General features: G+C 39.4%; 1 protein-coding gene across 5 annotated transcripts in view; it reads left to right on the top strand.

Moving 5' to 3' along the window:
• The window catches only part of grip2b (glutamate receptor interacting protein 2b), a 169,873-nt gene that overhangs the window by 39,462 nt on the left and 110,470 nt on the right, over window positions 1–19,941 (top strand). For 2 of the 5 annotated variants that reach the window (XM_057325491.1, XM_057325490.1), the window contains exon 1: window positions 17,050–17,374. The exons of 2 other annotated variants lie outside the window; for them this stretch is intronic. In XM_057325491.1, the coding sequence (XP_057181474.1) occupies window positions 17,239–17,374 (136 nt within the window). In that variant the 5' untranslated portion in view covers window positions 17,050–17,238. Of the gene's footprint in view, window positions 1–17,048; window positions 17,375–19,941 lie in introns of those variants that run through there. One more of the 5 variants, XM_057325492.1, reaches the window with a different exon arrangement.

Below are 19,941 nucleotides of genomic sequence, written 5' to 3'. Positions count from 1 at the left end.
ACACATGTAAAGCAATTAAAACCGGACTTCCCTGTCCATCTGACGACACCCCGTCGTCACGTTCAGCAGGAAGCCGTCTCTCGGCCGCGGGGATTGAGGAGAGTTATTCAAACAGTCCGCCGGTGTCCACCTATAGTCCCTTTCCTCTCTCTGACTACTTATTTCCCACTATCTACCTCCGGGCCAATAAGTGGACCCCCGGTTTTCTTCGGCGCCGGTGGTGCTAGCCAGCCATGAACGCCACAATTCGATCCCCATTTCCCCGTGGACTCTACCGGCTTACTTTTCTGTGTCTCACAGTCTTAGCTCCTCCTCCTCCCTCTCCGTTGTTGCTCTTCTTTCTCCCCTTTTTAACATGTTACCGCCATCACTCATTGTCCACAGGTGTGTTTATCAATAACAGCCCCCTCCTTCATGGCGTCACTTATACCTGACATCACTATCACTCCGGTTATATGCATTACACTACCCCCCCTTTTGAAAAAACAGACTCGTCCTCGAGTCTCTACGAGGGTCCCACATAGTCCTTAAACCAGCTGGGAGGCTTTCGTGCCTGTACTGGCCAACCTCCTACTATACTCGGAGCTCTTCCAGTTTCCAAAGTCCCACCATCCGATGTTACTCCCGGAGCTGTGCCTTCTCCCTGAGGCAAAACTGCTGGATCCGACATCCCAGTGGCCACAGACCGATCACTTGCATAAACATCCTCCGTCACCATAGGTGACACAGGAAGATGAACCTCTGATGTACCCACCAGCCTAGGAGAACCCAATTGCTCCTGAGCTGGGACCTCTGCCGAGGACCCCGACGTCCTGGTCTCCACCGCCTGATCTGCTGTAGGAGAATTTTCGACCCCCGTAGGCAGTACCGCTGAAACTGGTATCTCCGCAGCAGTTGACGAAACCACCAAGGGAAACTCTTCCACCACCCTGGACAATGCAGAGGACTGAGGACCAACCACCGCACGAGGGAGATCCCCTGGACGTGACCGTCGAAACACCCAGCTAGACCCAAAGCGTGGACCCTTGCTTCTGTTCTGCTCACTGGTTTGAATGGGTATATTCTCCTGGACGGCCCTCGCTTCAGTACCACCCCCCACAGGCACTGAAACAACAGAATTGCCATAAGGTTTCAACTGGTTAAAATGCACCACACTATTTGTAGCTCCTCCTTCTGGCTGTATCCGATAGAGGACTTCGGACACCTTTTCCACGATTCTGTAGGGGCCCTTAAATCGCTTCTGTAATTTAGGAGTCACTCCTTTCTTTCGAGCCTTATTCTTTAACCACACCAGCTGTCCCACTGAATAGTACTGCCATTGACTTTAAAGTCAAAGTAAACCTTTTGATGCTCTGGAAGCTCGCAACTGGTGCTTTTTCACAGCTTCAACGACTGTGAGAGGCTTTCTGCCACCCTTTTAACGTAATCATTTACAGTTGAAAATTTCTCCTGTCCGTCCACGTCCATCATTACATCAATAGGTAAAACAGTCTCTTGACCAAACAAAACCTTATATGGGGTAAATCCAGTACTGGCATGAACACTACTCCTATATGCCATCATGACATAGGGCAACAAGACATCCCAATTTTGTTGATTGTCATCTACGTAAAAAGATAACATAGACAGCAAAGTACGATTAAACCTCTCGACCATACCATCCGACTGTGGTTGATATGGGGTTGTTCTAGTCTTACTAATACCCAACAACCGGCAAAGTTCTCCAAACAGGTTTGATTCGAAGTTCCGGCCTTGATCTGAATGTAGGCTTCTAGGAGTTCCATAACGACAGACCCATTCTTCTACCAATTTCCTGGCCACTGTTCCTGCTTCCTGATTAGGAAGCGGATATGCCTCTGTCCATTTGGAAAAATAATCTCCCACTACCAACACATATTTATTTTTAAGAGCTGTCTCTGGAAGAGGCCCTAATATGTCCAGTGCTACACGTTCATATGGGCGAGAAGTTGTCCGGACATTCCTGACACCACTGTTTCACATCCCGATTCCCCCCCCGGCCAATAAAACCGATCCCTTACTTTCCCTTCTAACTTTTGCACTCCCAAATGAGCCCCAGTGGTAGTGTTATGCAACAACCCCAAAACCTTTGGGACCAAAGCTGATGGAATGATCACTTGGGTCTTTGCGGTCATCCCAAATTTTGGGGCCAGCACCCTCACTAACATCTGTCCTTGAACCTGTATCTGTTCCCAGACCAAAGCATACTTCCTAAGGGCAGGATAGCTCTTCATAATCTCTCTTCTACTCCCCTCTTGCTTCTTCAACTCCAATAGTAACTTCAGATCTGGGTCAGCATACTGAGCACTTTTTAGGTATTTATGATCCCTTTCACCTACATCCCCACCCAAACCAACCTCTCCCTGCTCTACAACGCAGAGCTGAGATACCGGGACTCCTTCTCCTTGGCTAGGAGCGTTCACACTGGCTTCCCTCATATAAGCCGGCAACCTCGACATGGCGTCCGCATTACTATGGCTCTTTCCCGGACGGTGCACAATCCTATACTGAAAGGTTGCCAATTGCTCCAACCAACCGGCCAATTGGCCTTCCACTCCCTGGAAGTTATGCAACCACCGCAGAGAATTATGATCTGTACGTAGCTAAAACTCCTTCCCCAAAAGGAAATGTTTAAAATACTTCGTAAAAGTCACTACACTCAGCAGCTCTTTCTTTGTCGTGGCATATTTACGTTCTTGTTTACTCAGAGCTCTACTTGCATATGCCACCACCCGCTCGAGGCCACCTACTTCCTGGGACAACACAGCCCCTATCCCAACATCACTTGCATCAGTGTCTAAAATAAAAGAAAGGTGGGGATCTGGGTAAGCTAGAATTGGAGTTGTGATAAGACCAGCTTTAAGCTCCTCAAAAGCCACCTGACAGGCCTCATCCCACTGAAAAGCTCTCCCTTTCTCGGTTAGTCGGTGTAATGGCCATGCCAAATCTGCAAATCCCTTCACAAATCGCCTGTAATAAGACGCCAACCCCAAAAAACTATGCACCTCTGTCTGATTCTTTGGGGTCGGCCATGCCTGTACAGCCTCCACTTTACTAGGATCGGCCATTACCCCTTCCGCCGATATTACATGGCCGAGATACTGTACCTTAGTGGCAAAGAGATTACATTTTGATGGCTTCACTTTCAAGTTGGCAGCCATTAATTTCGACAAAACCTGACCTAACCGCTGAAGGTGTTCCTCAAAATTTTGTCCAAACACAATTATATTGTCCAAGTACACTAAACATATGGCCCATTGCAAATCTGCCAAAATTAAGTCCATACGTCGCTGAAAGGTACTTGGACTATTCAACAACCCAAAAGGGAGAACATTAAATTAAAATAATCCCTGTCTTGTTGTAAAAGCAGTTTTAGGACAATCTTTGGGATCCACCTCAACCTGCCAGTAACCACTGGCCAGGTCCAAGGTGGAAAACCATTGTGCATGGGTCAAACTATCCAAAGCATCATCGATGCGTGGAAGGGGATATGCATCTTTTCTTGTGACATCATTCAATTTACGATAGTCAACACAAAATCTCAAACCTCCATTTTTTTTTCTCACCGGTACAGCAGGAGCTGCCCAAGGACTGCAGGATGGCTGAATAATACCCCCCTCCTGCATCTGCTTTACATGACCGGCTACCTCCTGTTGCAGATGGAGTGGTACCCTACGAGCGGCCATTTTAATTGGCTTCGCATCAATTTGATGAAAGGTCATATGTGTCCATCCTAAATCTGTGTCATTCCTACTGAACACTGAAAGATGCTCACTTAACAACTCATGTATAGCCTGCAGTTGTGTTGGCTCAAAACCCCTATCATTCAGCCCCAAATGCTGCAACAACACCTCCGAAGTCCATGGCGGCTCTATTGAGCTTTCACGCGGACTAGGGGAGTAATAACCTCCTCTCCTACCTGTACCTCGGTCCACAAGGTTCCCATAGTCATTCCTTGTCTTAAATGAAGCTCGTCACTTGTTACGTTAATGACTCGGAGTGGCAACACTCCATTGTTCACTTTACATAATACACGAGCCACCAGGACATCAGTAATTAATCTGTTAGAGGGTTCTAGCATTCCTTCTATACCCTCTACCCCAACCCCCTCAACTCTACCAGGGATTAGCATCTCAGTTCTTGGAGGGACAATTACATCCTGTTTTACTGACAGAGTCATGGTTTTATTAGTCCCCATGTTTAAATGTAGTGGCAGACATTTTCCCATTAACTTACAACACTGGGCACTCAAGTCAATCACAGCTCCAAATTTCATCAAGAAGTCTGTGCCCGAGATTATTTCGTGTAGGGGTATCTCTGCTACCAAAAATTCAGTGACCAAACCCAACATTTCTATTTGGCAAACAGTAGACCACTTGCCCACAATGTGGATTTTCCCCCCATCAGCTACTGATACCTTGCCTAAAAAAGGCCCTAATTCGGAACCCCCATTTGTAGCTTTTAACCAAAATTCTTTAGAGACTATAGACACCTGTGCACCAGTGTCAACCAACAGAGCACAATCTACACCCCCCACTTTTGCTGGCAAAAATACTCCTACACCCTGTTCACTACAGGAAACACTAATTTGCAGGCCAGTTGTATAATCAGGCAGGGGGGCAGGCATTTGACCTTCTTTACCCACCCCCTCTATTTTCCCTGTTTATAGAAAGAATATGGCATGCAGCTGCTTCACAGAAAGTTATAAAACATTTCAAAGCTTCAATATAAAATCTATTAATCGATTAATAATTGCAATTACAACATGGAGGTGAATAATTGACAATTATGATTTTTGTCATAATCGTGCCGCCTTTATGCATAGACTACCACATACATTCAAGGTGTATCAAAATATATTACAAATTTGATAGTTACACAATCAGTTAATCTTTTGGATAGAGAAGATATCATGATCATATTTCCTTCTATTTTTTTTTTTTGATTGACACATCTTAGCATTTAAATGACAACGTCAAATGTTACAGGTTAAAATCACTGCTGGTTTTTGTTGTATTATAGGTCATTGCTCGCTGTCGAAGGTATAGACTTAGTGTTCTCGCTGCTGGAGGCAAGAATGATTCACGACAGATTGTTCAACTGTGTGTGGCTTTCAGAAGATTAACTCTCCTCTGTCTAAAATCAATGTGCTTGTGCCCATGTGTTAAACTGTGTAATTCATGTTTGACAGGTCGATCTGGCTCTTATGTGAGTTTAGGACCCGATGTGATATAGTTATAATAAACATGGCACTTTTAAAGCCACAATATGGAATATTTGGACCGCTAGATGGCGCACTTTCAAAACAACAACAAAAGGCGATGCTAAATGACATTATGTAGGAGAGTGGAATTATGTGACATGTCGTTATCACCATCCAGAGGCGTGTGGAGATCGTCCATCATGTTCACGGATGAGGTAATGAATGAATTTTATTTTATGTCATTGTAATGAATTAGCTTGCAAGAAATGTGGAATGTAATGCTACATTAGCCCACGACTGATATTGGACTTTGTCAATTGATTTGGTAGCCTAATGCTACACAGTTTTACCTGTTTCAAACAGTCATACAGTCGTCGTTTAAAAAGTAAATTTGAACGAACCCACAACATTTACAAGTAACGTTATTGGCTACATAATTTTGTGCGACATATACTATATTTCATAGGGTAACTGCATTCATAACTATTCAAATAATCTGTGCATGAGTATTTCGTGTACAATAAAAACAATTTTTTGCTTACCTGTCTATTAAAACACATGCGAGAGTGGAGTCTCTGTCGAGTCCAAGTTGGTCGCGAAGCTCTCTCCATTTAGAAAAAGCCGATATTAATCCTTGTTTTATTTCTTTGTTTTTCCATAAGCCTGCTTGCCCTTTACTCGCCAAAGAGTAATCGTGATCCATAATAACAGAACAACAGATGTTGCGTCCCAGATGCTGTATAACCACTTCCGCATTTGCGTGTTGCCATAGTTTCAACAACCAGAAACTGAGTGTAGTGCGGAGCAGCGGATATTAAGTCACTGATATGCGACAAATACAAGGAAGACAAGAGACGGGCCATTTTTTTAAATAGGAATTTCTCTGGATTTGCACATTCTTGGGAACATTTGGGATAATGTAAGTACACAACTGCATGAAATATATCACACTGTACAAGTGATTTTTGGATATTTCATAACAAAATTATTCCATATTGTGGCTTTAACAGAATGAATGTAAATCACAATAGCAAATGATTGAGCTCAACATGACGTATTATCGATTTTGTCATCCGTTTATGAATGTTATGTGTCTTAGCTGCTTGTTTCTTGTATGTTGATTTGTTTGCTGATATTTTGAGGTTATGGATAGAAAACATGGATTACAGCTGCAGCAGAATTGCTGTCGTCTAGAGTAATGTTTTTTTTTAATGTGGTGCTAAGCTGGCACACTTTAAAGAAATGGGCCAGCTTCCCGGAAAACAGATGAAAATGTGTTTACCGGATAATGGCCATAGGTTTAGTCTAGTCTAGGTCTAAGTTTAATTTCAAAATTGGTGATTAGGCGGTGTTCATTAGTTATGCTTCTTGGCTGAACGCTTTTTTTAGGTAAAAATCACACGAACCTTTAACACATCACAATACTCATTAGGGTCAAATAATGCCAGCAATTTATGATGCCAGCTGCATTTTATGATCCCACCATGTTCCCATCCTATTCTTGGCTACAGCGTTCCTTGTTGAGTATTTGGGTGAATGCTGAGAATACAGTAGTGTCTGCAGTTAAAGATAAAAAGTTTGCCCTTATGTTCTTTAATTCAAGGGATAGTTCGCCCCAAAATTCATTAATCGTGTACTCATACTCATGCCATTTCAAACCTGTATAACTTTCTTCTGCAAACCTGTACACACACGCCATTCAGAGTCGTCCTATGCAATCCTTGTATCACAAAACTACACAGCAGATCATGGTTTCACTTTTAACTCTTCTCGCATCCCAGTTGAAGTGTGTCAGAGTCGGCGGCTGCGTCTCTGTAGAGCAGCTGTTTAAACCGATGCCCGATTCCTCACCAAGGATGCAAGTGAAGATGAGTACCCCTCTCTGCAATTACCAAAGGAGGCTAACAGCAGCCAGCTGGAGGAACATCAAAGAGCGCTGGATCAGAGAATCCCAGCCGCGTCGAGGTACTGAAGCTCCGAGCACCCTTGCACTGTGCTAACATGGAAAGAGCAATACTCGCGGCCTCAGATATCTAGTCGCTTCCCTCCCAAGTGCACTAAATCAAAGTCGAAATGAAGATTTAAGGTCAGGCGAGTAAGTGCTGTAGGTGCGATGGTTTGAAGAGGAACATATGTAGACTTGATGGAAGTGAAAGTGCCTCTGGGTTCGATGAAGTGTTGTGCTGATGTAACAACTTTCGCAATCGAATCTTTCGCATAATAACTTAAGTATGTTCTTTTCACCAAATGTGTAGTTTAAAGTCTGTATAAACACCTTTGAGTGGAAGTGTCGCTTTGAAGCATGGTTAAGTGACATTTTAGGGTGTTGCATGTGTTGCGTAAAAATTGCGCCGTCAAAACAAAAGTCATCAATAATCCATGCATGCAGAGGGACACGGTTTTATAATTCTTGACATCCTACCCAGGAGGCACGGCAAATGAAATCTTCTGTCATTTTTGTAGATTAATTATTAATCCACTGCTATTACAACTTGTAAAATGGGCAGTGATTTTTCAGCATGTGGAAATGCACCCAGACAATAAAAGGAGAAACGATACGAAAAGAAAAGAGAAAAATAATTCAGAGATCATACTGAATTTTCCTAAACATTTTAGCCTCTAGTGCTTTATATATCCGTATTTGTTTTCGTTTGCAACTTGAAGCAGTCAATCTTAACCCCATTGAAATAAAATAAAATTGTATTAATAGGTTTGGTCCGCTCTGTGGTGTTGTGTCTCTGGACCGGATCACACTGAGCAGCACTGAAGCCGTTTGCGTGAAACTGACTCAATGGTTCGGAGCCGATAGCCTTGTGGTTAGTGCTCCGACATATGGCGCTGTTGCGCACCCGGCGACCCGAATTCGAGTCCCGGCTCGTGGTCCTTTCCCGATCCCAAACCCTCTCTCTTACCCACTTCGCTTCCTGTACTCTCTCTGAACTACTGCATCAATAAAGGCAAAAAGGCCTAAAAAAAACTGACTCAATGGGCAGCATATTTATACTGTTTGTATTGTTCCCTAACCCCTATATAGTGCACTATGTACCAATTACCATATAGGAAGTAGTAAATGTATGAAAATCTGACTTATTTCTGTCACCCCTTTGCCATCTTTTATAAGGTGGGACGTTTCAGATTCGAAAGAGATTTTCAGATTTTATTGGACAGAGAAGCTGAAGTGCAGAATGATGTCATCAAAATTCTAGATTTTTCTGGGAGCATGCTAGAGATATCTTCTAAATGCAAATTTAGTTTTGGAGCATACCATTTTATGGATATTCGTAAAACTAACATATTTATTTTAAACAAGGATAAATTCAATTTCGATTTCATGGGGAATTTAACATTTGCCCTCTTCTTGAAAGAGTGCTTGATTGAAGAAACTGTTTTAACTGAGAATTTTCTAAGAAATTGCAAACAAATCAAACAATTACAATGACAACATATTAACTTAATATGCATATTGTCTGTCTGATTAATTGTAAAAGTAATAACTTAAATTGTGTGGATTGTTGAGATGTGTGCTATAGTCATATTTAAACTGAAAAAACAGACTAAAATTTACTTTAAAAAACTGTGTGCAAAAACTTGCGCAAATAAGACAAAAAAAGTAAATCCTACTAGTTGTTTTTATCAATGTATAGATGGCACAGAAAGAATTATATGCTGAATTTTAATACTATAGACCATTTGGATTCTTCAAAAATGAGCTGTAATTATATAGTGATGCCTGCTTGAGCAATTTCCCCGAAAGTAAATAAAGACATTTATTAAGTGATGAATGTGAGACAGGCATGCATGTGCATAAATACACAAATATTTTTTATATTGATTTATTTTAAATGCAGCTCTTGCTTGGTCACTCGCCAGACATTTGTTAATGCACCACGAAAAAGCTTTCAATGTAGAGCATTAGTTTTGATCAGCGGTCAGATGCAGATGATATGCATGGCAATGTAATTTGTCTGGAATAATCAGAGGTCAGTATTTACATATAAATGAATATGCAGAGAGTAGATGTGGTGCAGTGGTAACAGTGGATTATGGTGATATACAGATTGCACGCAAAAAAAGAGAACCAGGCCTAAAGCGCAGCTTTAAAGTGCTTGGTTTTGTCATAACTTTTGGATATTTGGGACTAAGTGTTTACCACACGAGCATACTTCACCAAGTGCGATACATAAACAAGCCAACAAGCCACGTGCTGAAAATATTAAAAATTAACTTAAACTTGAATTGTCATGATTTTATGTCGTTTGTTTTATTTCCACAATTAAACTCCTATGGGCATGGTTGCAATATTGATGTTGTTACCTTCGACCAAAAGACAGAAGATGCTGAAATGTATCTTCATTAGAAGAACTTCTCCACTTTTGGTCAATAGAAGATCGAGCTGATAGTGTGTCAGATCTTAGACACTACATGTTGGTCGTATTTCAAATCGATGGTAGGGCTTCAGACATTTTGTGTCTCAAGGGTAAGGAGTAACGACTTAAACAGAAAGACACCATTAAGCCGACATAAACCGTTTGGTGTTTTTATGTGACATTAAGAGACGAGTAAATCTGAAACTGACAGTATAGTACACAAGCGAGCAATACAAAAGATAACACAGCCGTATTTGGGTTGACCAATAAAAACACACAGAGCCTTCCATTTATTTTTTACAGATTAAATGTGCTGCTTACGTGAGGGCCGTTTTTGAACGGTATTATAAGGCTGCAATCTGTAATGTTTTACGTTAAAAATAAACAAAAATCTGTTTTTTAACACATAAAACAAAATTTGTCAGACGTCATTTAACCAAACCCACAGACATTTTGTTTGTGTTTTTTTCTTTCAGAAAATGTTTCATAACTGTATAGGTATAGATCAGTGTCAGAGATGGTCTTGAGAATCTTTTGAACATAGATGCACAAACACACAAAACACACACACAGGCGACTGATCCCATTTTGTCCACGCACACACACACACACACACACGCACACGCACACACGCTCTCTCTCCTCCTGCCTTCCACCGTTTCTCTCGCTCTGTCAGGGATGAAAAGGCCCCGCATTATCTTTCCTCAGCACACAGCTGACCCAGTTAAAACTCTGAAAGTATGACAATTTACCAAAACTGGCAAACTCCATTTCTCTCCTGACTTCAATGAGCAAATGGGAACTCCACGGGAACGCTGTAACTATTTAAAGGCGGTTTGTGACTGAAATGACAGATATCAGGTAGATTTTCAAAGATTGGTTTGACGATGGGTGTACGGTTTAGTTTGCATTAAAGGTTGGCGCAGAAACTGAATTTTTGACATATCTCCATGTTGTTCCAAACAAGGATGCTTAGTTTTAATGAAGCCCAGAAGACATTTAGCAGAATGTTCACGCTGCATATTTCCAATGAAATACAATAAAATGCACTGAAATTCTTAAGAAAGCTGTATAATAGATCTGTGTAAGGAAAAGATCGAAATTGATGATAATATTCAATGAAAATATTGCTGTTTGTTGCTCATTTGCATGTTTAAATGTCTCCTCAGTCCTTCCGAAACCTCCAAATTCTTTTTCAGGAAATGGAAAAACACTGTACTTTTTAAATGATTAAATACCGTGTTGTCAAAGTTGACAAGCACTTTTAATACTTTTTATTTCTTAGGTATTTGCAAAATCGAGCGAAAAACATAAAGGGTGCAGTAATAATAATTTATATCAAAACAAAAAAAGAAATCAAACATGGAGATACAAGGTTTCAAAAGAACGCCAGCGATATGTTATGTGCTTTTTAGTGATGTTGACAGATCTACAGTTTTTAAAGTTGGATTTTGGAGTTTTTAGTCACAGAGTACACAATAAAATGCAGATTGTTCATGTTCTTCACTAATATAATAAAAGGACTTGATGTTCTTTAGATATCGTAGCATGTGTTTCAAAACATGACATTTTTTATGTTTTTTTATTGAGAAATTTCCCCTTGTGGTTTTGACAAATGTGCAACTTTATGCATGTGTATTTTACATAGAATTGGGGTCTCTGGAGTACAAAAAGGGGCGTTTTTAAATTAAATTTAAAATTTAGATTTGTTCATTTAAAAGGATTCTTTAAAAATCTCAATTTGGGTCACCTAAAATATTCATTTAATACAGATTTGTTCACAACCAAAACGGCATTAATTACTGTAATTTCCAGGTATTTAGGTACCCGTACTGATGATTAATTCGCTCAACATTCATGTGTGAAACTGCTTCATCTGATCCATTCAGTAGCTCATGTCCTAGATTTCTTGATCAGTCCTGCTGTTCCAGGAAAAACCTGAGACAGGTGAACTCAAAAGAAACGATAGATCAGCAGAAATGGTATAAAAAGTGATTTTCAAGTGTTTAATCAGTATTTCTGCTTTTCAGGAGATTTTCGACTGCCGGGTTTTGCACTCGTGTAAAGACATCAATGTCGGGGTTAGCGCTTGTGTAATTAGCCTCAGGACACTAAGAGAAGTCACTTAAAAGAATACTTCAACCGAAAACTATATTTTGACATTTTCTCCTCATTAATTTTCTTTTTTTATGGAACACCCAGGGAGATGTTATGCAGCATATCTAAGTCGGCCGCTCTTTTTCAAAGAAAGTTTAACAAAGAAAGTAGATGGACGTGAAATGCACGACAACAGTCCCTAAAACTCTTGCATACTGTTTTTTGAAACAGTATTAGAGAAGCAAGTTTATGCGGTGAAGAAACTTAATCTCAACAAAGATTCTTCTTTGTGAATAATGAATCCAAATCTTATGACTTGTAACCCAACGTTCCTAAAGTATTAACTATGGAAGGAAAGGTGAACGAGACTCTCATGAAAGGAAGATACTCAGGCTGGGCAGATTTTATAACATATTAATGTATTTTGATACATTTTTTCGCAATAGATAGTCTACTTTTAGTTTTCTTTCATAATCACACATTTTTTCTCACGTTTTTAACAATGTCCATTTGTAATGTATCGCAATGCGTTGTAAGGTGGATCAAATAATGCGATATGCAATATTTCTGATACGCAGTCCTGTTCTTTCATTTTTACTGGTTTGTAGGGTTTTAGGAGTCTCTTGCGTTCAAAATACAGTAACTGATGTTGAGGGAACAGACTTTGCAATCATTGATACATAGGACCTATATGAATGAAGCGTGTATAGTTCTGTGAATCAGAATCAGATGAAAAATGTATAGCTTGAATGCACCGAGTTGTTTTTCATAAAAGCATCTGTCTTAAATGATTCATAACTCAAGTAGCTCCTTTGATTTGGCAAAAGTTCAATGTCGGATAAGTTTTTACAGTTTATTCCCATCATCGTAAGAACAGAGATCTACAAGTTACATAAAGGTATTTTTCTTTATAGATACAAAAGCAAGAACAACCATTGAAAACATCAATGCATTTCCTGTATGTACTGTATATGTGCATGCGTGCGTGTGTGTGTAGCTGAAGGTGTATAAGTGGAGATATAAGTTTTTATTCTCTGTCTAACAATGCAGTGAAACCATCATAAGTGATTAAAGTCTATATGTGCTATGGAAATTAGTTGGTGAAAGTGATAGCTCACCCAAAAATTTAACTTCTGTCATCATTCACTCACCCTCCTGTCATTTCAAACCTTTCTTTCTAACGCAGAACACAAAAGAAGATATTTTGAAAAATGTTTTTACAGTTTTTCTTGATTGCTTAAACACATTTCTTGAAATTATGCCTCGTATTCTCAAAACAGTGAACACAAATCCATAACATCTCACCCAATTCCCCAAACATCCTATTTTCAGGTCAAAATGAAGCTCTCTTCTCTAAACCATTCAAACTTGCTGAAAAACCAAACTTTTCCCCCAGACATGACACACAAGCCCTCAAAAACACCCACACTGCAACATAGTCCTAGACACTGGTGAGATCCATTCAAAACACTGTTATTAAAATCTCTTTGTGGGACTTAAGAATAATTTGACAGGTTAGTGTTTATTAGAATATACAACATAAAAGAGTGCACATAGAGCAAAGTACAAGAATGAGCTTTAGGAAAAAATAAAAATAAAACATTACACTATTGGAAAGTAGATGAAGATGATCTTACAAGACAAGAAAAGTTCAAAAACCAAAGAACAATATAAACTGGTCATGCAACACAATTCAGTACACATCTGCACAAATAACATTTACATTCAGGCATTTAGCAGATGCTTTTATCCAAAGCGACTTACAGAGAAGATAAAGGAAACAAAACAGTGAGGCGATTTGTCAATAGGAGGCGATGTAAAAAATATGGCATCCTCTGCACCTTTGGCCCAATTTCGTAAAAGTGTACTATTTTCTGCAAAAATACAGAACAGGTAAAAAAGGCTACAAATGCACATTTGTAAACTTGATAATCACAAATTTGAGGGTGTACACATGCTACAGTTTACTGGATACAGAATAGTGAAATTTCTCTCATATAAAGTGTGTACTGTGATTATACTGTCTATAATGTTTACTGTAAGTAGTATAAAGCTCAGTAGATGATTCTAGGATGCACACTTACCTGTGCTCCTGTGATATTATCCTGAGATTCTGGTTGGTGTGTCATCAGTTTTGCAACTGAATGTTTACTGATGGACAAATGTGTGCTATTTGAGTTTACAACTTGACACTTCAGTTCATTATATTGTGTGTTTGTGTTTTCTGAATGAGAACATGGTTAAACCTTTGCAAATTGAGGCTGTTTGTGTGTGGGGTTTGTACAAGTTGGTGTATTGTTCTGAGAATGTGTTTATGGTTGTCAGAAAATGGTGAGTTGTTTCATGAATTGTGTGTTAGCAATCGAGAAAAACTGTAACGGGACCCAATTCACTTGCATTGGTTTTGTGTCCATACACTAAAAGTAAATGGAGTCCAGTGCTGTTCAGTTACCAACTTTCTTCAAAATATCTTCTTTTTTTTTAGTTCTGCAGAAGAAACCATGCAGATTTGAAATGACAAGAGGGTGAGTAAATGATGACAGAATTTTCATTTTGGGGTGAACTATCACATTAAAATAAACTTGATTCTATTATAACTAGCAAGGACGTTGATGCTGAAATGACAAGTTTAGATCTGCTTAATGTCTTTAAAAATAAAACCAGACTTAACGATTTTTATTGTTTCACACAAAATTGGAAAAAAATTCAGTTGATCTAGTTGAATCCTACACAGTGTTTTCGGTATACACGTGTTACGTTACCGGTCCACCAGGAAATAATGACACACTATGATTGGTTGCTTTATGTGTAACGTTACAGTTCGCGTTGTACAAATTCATACGAAATCATAGTCTGGTTAAATTAAGTTCACATACATTATCTGCTTTTTCAGTTCTGTGCTTTCTGTGTAACGTTTTGAAGGGACTGTACCTGCTGTAGCTCAGGTGCATCTCCGAAACAGATTTTCTGGATTCTCTTTGATCTTCTCAGATGTAATCCTGCCTTACAAATCAACCTCTATTTAATTAATCAGTTTTTTATTGTGCCTGCCTGATTTTCCAGCTCTTCAACAGAAAGATTCACTGGCTAACTAGGTTACAGTGCTGTTGTGCGGTTGTGCTGTTATTTTTTTAATCGTTTTAAAGTGAGTCAGTAATAAAGTGTTTGCATGCATGTGCTGGCACTTTGTCATATTAATGCAGTGTCCTGTCGGCGTTTCCACGTCCTCAAGAGAACATAATGATGTTGATACTTAATTTAAAAAGCCTTTTTTCTTCCTGTCACTTGCAGCCATTCCCCCTTTCGTTTTTCTTCTGTGTGGGAGGGATGCTGAGCGTACAGCCGTGTAAAGAAACTCGTGATGTGGCTGTAAATGAATTAATGCCACTACAGTGGCAGTTCTTTGAGAGCTGTATGTCTCTCCAAACTAGCTTAGATAAAAGGGAACTACAAGAGGTGACATTGCGAAACAAACATTTTATTGTGTTTTTTGTTAGACTACCTCAAAACAGCAATCTTGCATTGCAAAAATTTTGGGTAAATTTGTCGATACAATGCAAGGCTCTTTCATCTCTTTTGTTGGCCGTTGTTCCTATAGCTCAATAGAAAAACAGACCTTCAATGTACTGTAAGTCCCTCTGGATAAAAGTTTGCTAAATGCAAAAAAATCTGCCAAATGTATAAATGTGTATGTGCACATGCACCAGATGCAAGTATGCATACTTTTTTTTAAAGATGCTGCGTAAGATTCACAACAGCTGACCAATCAGATAATTCTGAGCCGAAAATGTATTTTTTGTTAGCTTCAATTTTTTCATATTCATATTCCTACAATGATTTCAAAACATGCTCAATAAAGAATCCTGAGTCATAAACCAAACCAAAGTCCTTGTAAGAAAGTCATGCCACTCGGCGGGAACTCAGCAAGACCACAGTCCAATCTGCTTAAATGGGGAAAGTCAGATATTTTTTTAAATCGCTTACAAAAATTACAATTAAACTTTTGTTTCTTTCGCTAAAAACGCCTTTGTCGAGTTTGCTTTAGCTCCTGCACAAACGCACAGGTTGGCAAGCTTCTCACAAGACTCTGTATAGACTGTATAGACTTCCGGTCTGTGTTTGTTTATCAGTCTGGCTAGTGTCTAATAATATAACTATTTATATTTTATTACATTTTTTTTATATTATTAATTTATTGTATTATGATTGTATTAAATAAACGATTTGTTGAATTTTGTTGTATGTTAATTTTATTAAATAATCAATTTGTTGAATGGGTCGTGTAGTTTGGTCGCATTTAAAGAAATCGTATGGTACATTGACATCTAGTGGTTGAGCTTGGTATAGCAGTCTAAATTCAAAATATTGGAGAGGCAAGTTTAGCCAAGTAACAGTTCTTCTCGGTTTCTTTTGCTTGTTATCAGAAATAATCTACAAGCACCCTATTGTTTGCGAAGGTGTCCCGGAGGTTAAGGGCAGTCCATGAATGCACGCATGTGCAGTAATGTTTGTTTTAGTTGTCACTTTGAAACCGTCTATAGAGCCCCAGAGAATCATCAATCCCCCTTGAAGTAACAATTGGCTCTTTTTAAAGAAGGCGGGACTTCCTCTCTAGAGCGGCCATTTTGAGGCGCATGCCGATTCAGTAGCTGAATAGACCTAAATAAAGTTTTTTTAAGTGCAATTTTATCTTAGGAAACAAAATGTATGCTACAGTTGATGTCAGGTTTAATTGTTGGTCGGGAATTTGCTACTTAAAGTGATAGTTCACCCCAAAATGAAAATTCCGTCATCATTTACTCACCCTCTTGTCATTTCAAACCTGTATTACTTTCTTTCTTCTGCAGAACACAAAAGAAGATATTTTGAAGAAAGTTGGTAACAGAACATCACCGGACCCCATTCACTTCTATTGTATGGACACAAAACCAATGCAAGTGAAAGGGGTCCAGTTAACACATTTTTTAGAAAATCTCTGTTTCTATTGAGGAAGCGAATACGACTTTTACTTGCCAAGCCAATACAACAAATACTTTTTAATGGCACACGTAAGATAACAAGCCTATAAAAATGGCTTTTGTGAAATTCACTTGTGTGCTGTCAAGCCGTTATAAATGGCCTCAAAGACGGTCTTTTAAACCCAGACAGGCTTTCAAGCCTAACAAAAAACCTTGCTTTGAAGGGACCAGCCAACAGCCATGAGGTCAACCCTTCCTCCCCATCCCAGTTTAAACAAGGTATTATTAGCTAATTAAAAAAGACCCTCATGATGAAGATGAAAGCTGGGGAGAGAGAGCCATAGAGAGAGCATGCCGAACAGAGGGAGGGTGGTAAAAAAAAGATCAACTCGCTCCTTGTTGCGCGGGGAAGCTTCACAGCGCGAGAGGAAAACTGGCATATATTTCTGTTTATTACCCCCCTTCGCATCTCTCGGCTCGCTGCAAAAGAGCGCGTTCTGCAAACACGAGCAGTCGTAGACACTCGCATGCAGAAGGTTCAGCGCGTCTGATGTGACACGGCGTGGTGGGAGCATAGGGCATTCGTTCTCGAAGGATGGACAGGGTCACCCGTGTGCTGAACATCGTGAGGCAGATGTCCCCCAGGAAAAGGGAGCGAGGGGCGCACTGGGAGGCGGAGAGTCCGGAGACCTGCGAAGAGAGTCTGTGCTCTCTCAGCCTGTGCATCAGCGGTAAGACCACCCCTGGCAAAACTTTCTCTCCGCGCTCCCTCGCCTTCTCTCCCTCCACCCCCTCTAATCCCTTTTTCATTACGGCTTTGTGGGTTCGATAATAACTTTGACCCGTGGTGGTCCGTCGCATACACGGAGGGGGAAACTTAAGCTTTTCTTTCTTTCTGCCATGTCAGTTATTTTCTTCGGAGGGGAAAGTGGCTGAATAACGTTGACATTTGTGAATTTATTGCGGAGGATGTGTCTCTTTCCGAATGTTGTTTCTACTTAATTGATTTTCCATTTGCGGTTTTAATATTTGATGGAATGTTTCCGGTGAGGTGCGTTTTTAATTCTCAGCGTTATTTATTATGTCAACTGGGCACTTTTTTTTAAACTGTTGGTTTTATTTTCAGTCTTTGACACGGTGAAGTCTTCAAAGATCAGTGATGCTTTACAAATATTAATTGAACGCTCGGTAGGTTTATGACAGCATTAAGTAATGACTCTTTTAACACAGGACCCAGTGGTAATTTACCAGCACATTATTATAAGATAGAAAGTTTGAAGACACTTTAGTTTCTCTCACATTTAGTGTAGTTTTCTATATGTGCTGCAGGCAATAGAATGAGATATGGTATTCAAAAATGGTTGTATGTATATTTACACATATTTGGCATATGTGTTTATTGGAAAACTAACTTCCACAACATTCAAGTTATAGTTTTTATGTGATCCCTGAAAATCAAACCTCTGAACTGGTGTTGCCAGCACAGTTCTCTAGATGAGAGATTGTTTTGTTGTTTAGTTACTGATGACTGAATATGAAGGGATTTTAATTGACTGCTGATAGTAGATAAAGCTCAAACGCAGTCATAAAATTATTGCTGAATGCAATTCACATGGGGCAGGTCCTTAGCTTGCAGGCCGAGCTTGTGGAAAATGGACTACCCTATCTGTCATACTTTACTGGAGCTGTATAGCATTGCTGCAACTATCTCCTCCAGGCTTCTGAATCAGCTCTTTAAAATACACAATGTCAGGTACCTTACACAATGTACAGCAACGTTCCTTTTAAAACTGCAATCTATAACTTTTTGAGTTAAAAATAAACAAAAATATTTTGGGAACATACATAAAACATCTTTTCTCAAAACTGTCCACTAAGCATAATGCTAAGATTTTTGTAGTCATTTGTAATTTGAGCTTCTGGTCCAGTTTCATCCAATTTGACTACAACACACGTAAAGAAAAAACTCGCAACTTGCGATTTAATATTTCAAACAGAGATGGCGCTATACAGGCAAAAGTTTGTGGCTTTAAATTAATATTAAAGAAATAGTTCACCCAAAAATGAATTTTAATCCATAATTTACTGGATTACTGTTGTATATGACTTTCTTCAGCCATACACAATTTGAGTCATTTTGAAAGATGTCCTGGTTCTTCCCATGTTGGTTATGGCATTGGAGAGTGCCCCATTTTTTGAAGCTCAAAAAAGCACGTCCGTCATAAAACTAATCCACACAAATCTTATTGGTTCTTAGAGGTCTCTGAACCAATACTGAATCGTCCTTGAAATATGTGAACCTGTGCTGAAAGAGCCAGAACATCTTTCAGAATGATTCAAATCGTGTCTGGTGAACTGTTACTTTAACGCAGCACTTTTGTTATGTAGCGTTGCACATTTGTAAACTCAGCACAGAGAGAAAAACTGCCCAGAAAAGAATAACAACGACTGTCACAATGCATTAAACTTTGAGACATATATCGTCCTGCACTGTTTGTGTTACTCTCAAATCATCCTGTGTGTCGAAGAGAGTTGCTATTACTTTCCTAAGCAATCAGACAAACATTTTACGTGGAATGCATAGATGGAGCGACCCAAGACCAAATATTATAGAGACTGAAATCTGGATTTAGCAACCACTCAGAACACCCTAGCAACCAGATAGCAAGGCTAGAGAAGACTAATGCAGTGTTCACATTCTTTTCTAGCCTAATGACATGATCATTTAATTGTTTGAAATTACAAGGTTAACGGGTGCTTTGGTTTAAAAAAGTAGCTTTTAGGCTACTTCTAAGATAATTTACCCCAATTAAAATGCCCAATTAAAAGTAAAACCTACAATAATCAATTACAAGCAATGGGTAAGTTTATCTATTTGCAAGGTGATAGCTTCTTTGTTTGACAAATATGCATTTTAATGAAAACAGAAAACACGCTTTGATGTTTTTTTACTTGTGTGATGTTCGATGGGGTGGAAGACGCGCACTGGGTCACAGCTCGGGGTTGCCTGACTTTGTGTTGCAGGTTCCAGGCCGGTTTGTGGGGGCTGAAGACCGCTGGTCCTGCCTCTGACAGATCGGAAAGAGAAAAAATAAATGAAGCAAACATAAAACTGTGTGTGCTTGATTTAAGCAGCCTGAAATGCAAGATTAGCAGCATTAGATTATAAACCTTTATGCTTCACCTAAATGAAGAAAACTGTATAAAAACATTTACATATAAACATTATTCTATAATTGTGCCCTAAAATTATCAGTAAATTATATATACAGTACATTCGTTTTTACATTAACACATT

The sequence above is a fragment of the Triplophysa rosa genome, linkage group LG25, assembly GCF_024868665.1.
Source record: "Triplophysa rosa linkage group LG25, Trosa_1v2, whole genome shotgun sequence".
Taxonomy (NCBI): domain Eukaryota; kingdom Metazoa; phylum Chordata; class Actinopteri; order Cypriniformes; family Nemacheilidae; genus Triplophysa; species Triplophysa rosa.
This window is presented reverse-complemented; position numbering and strand designations above follow the sequence as displayed.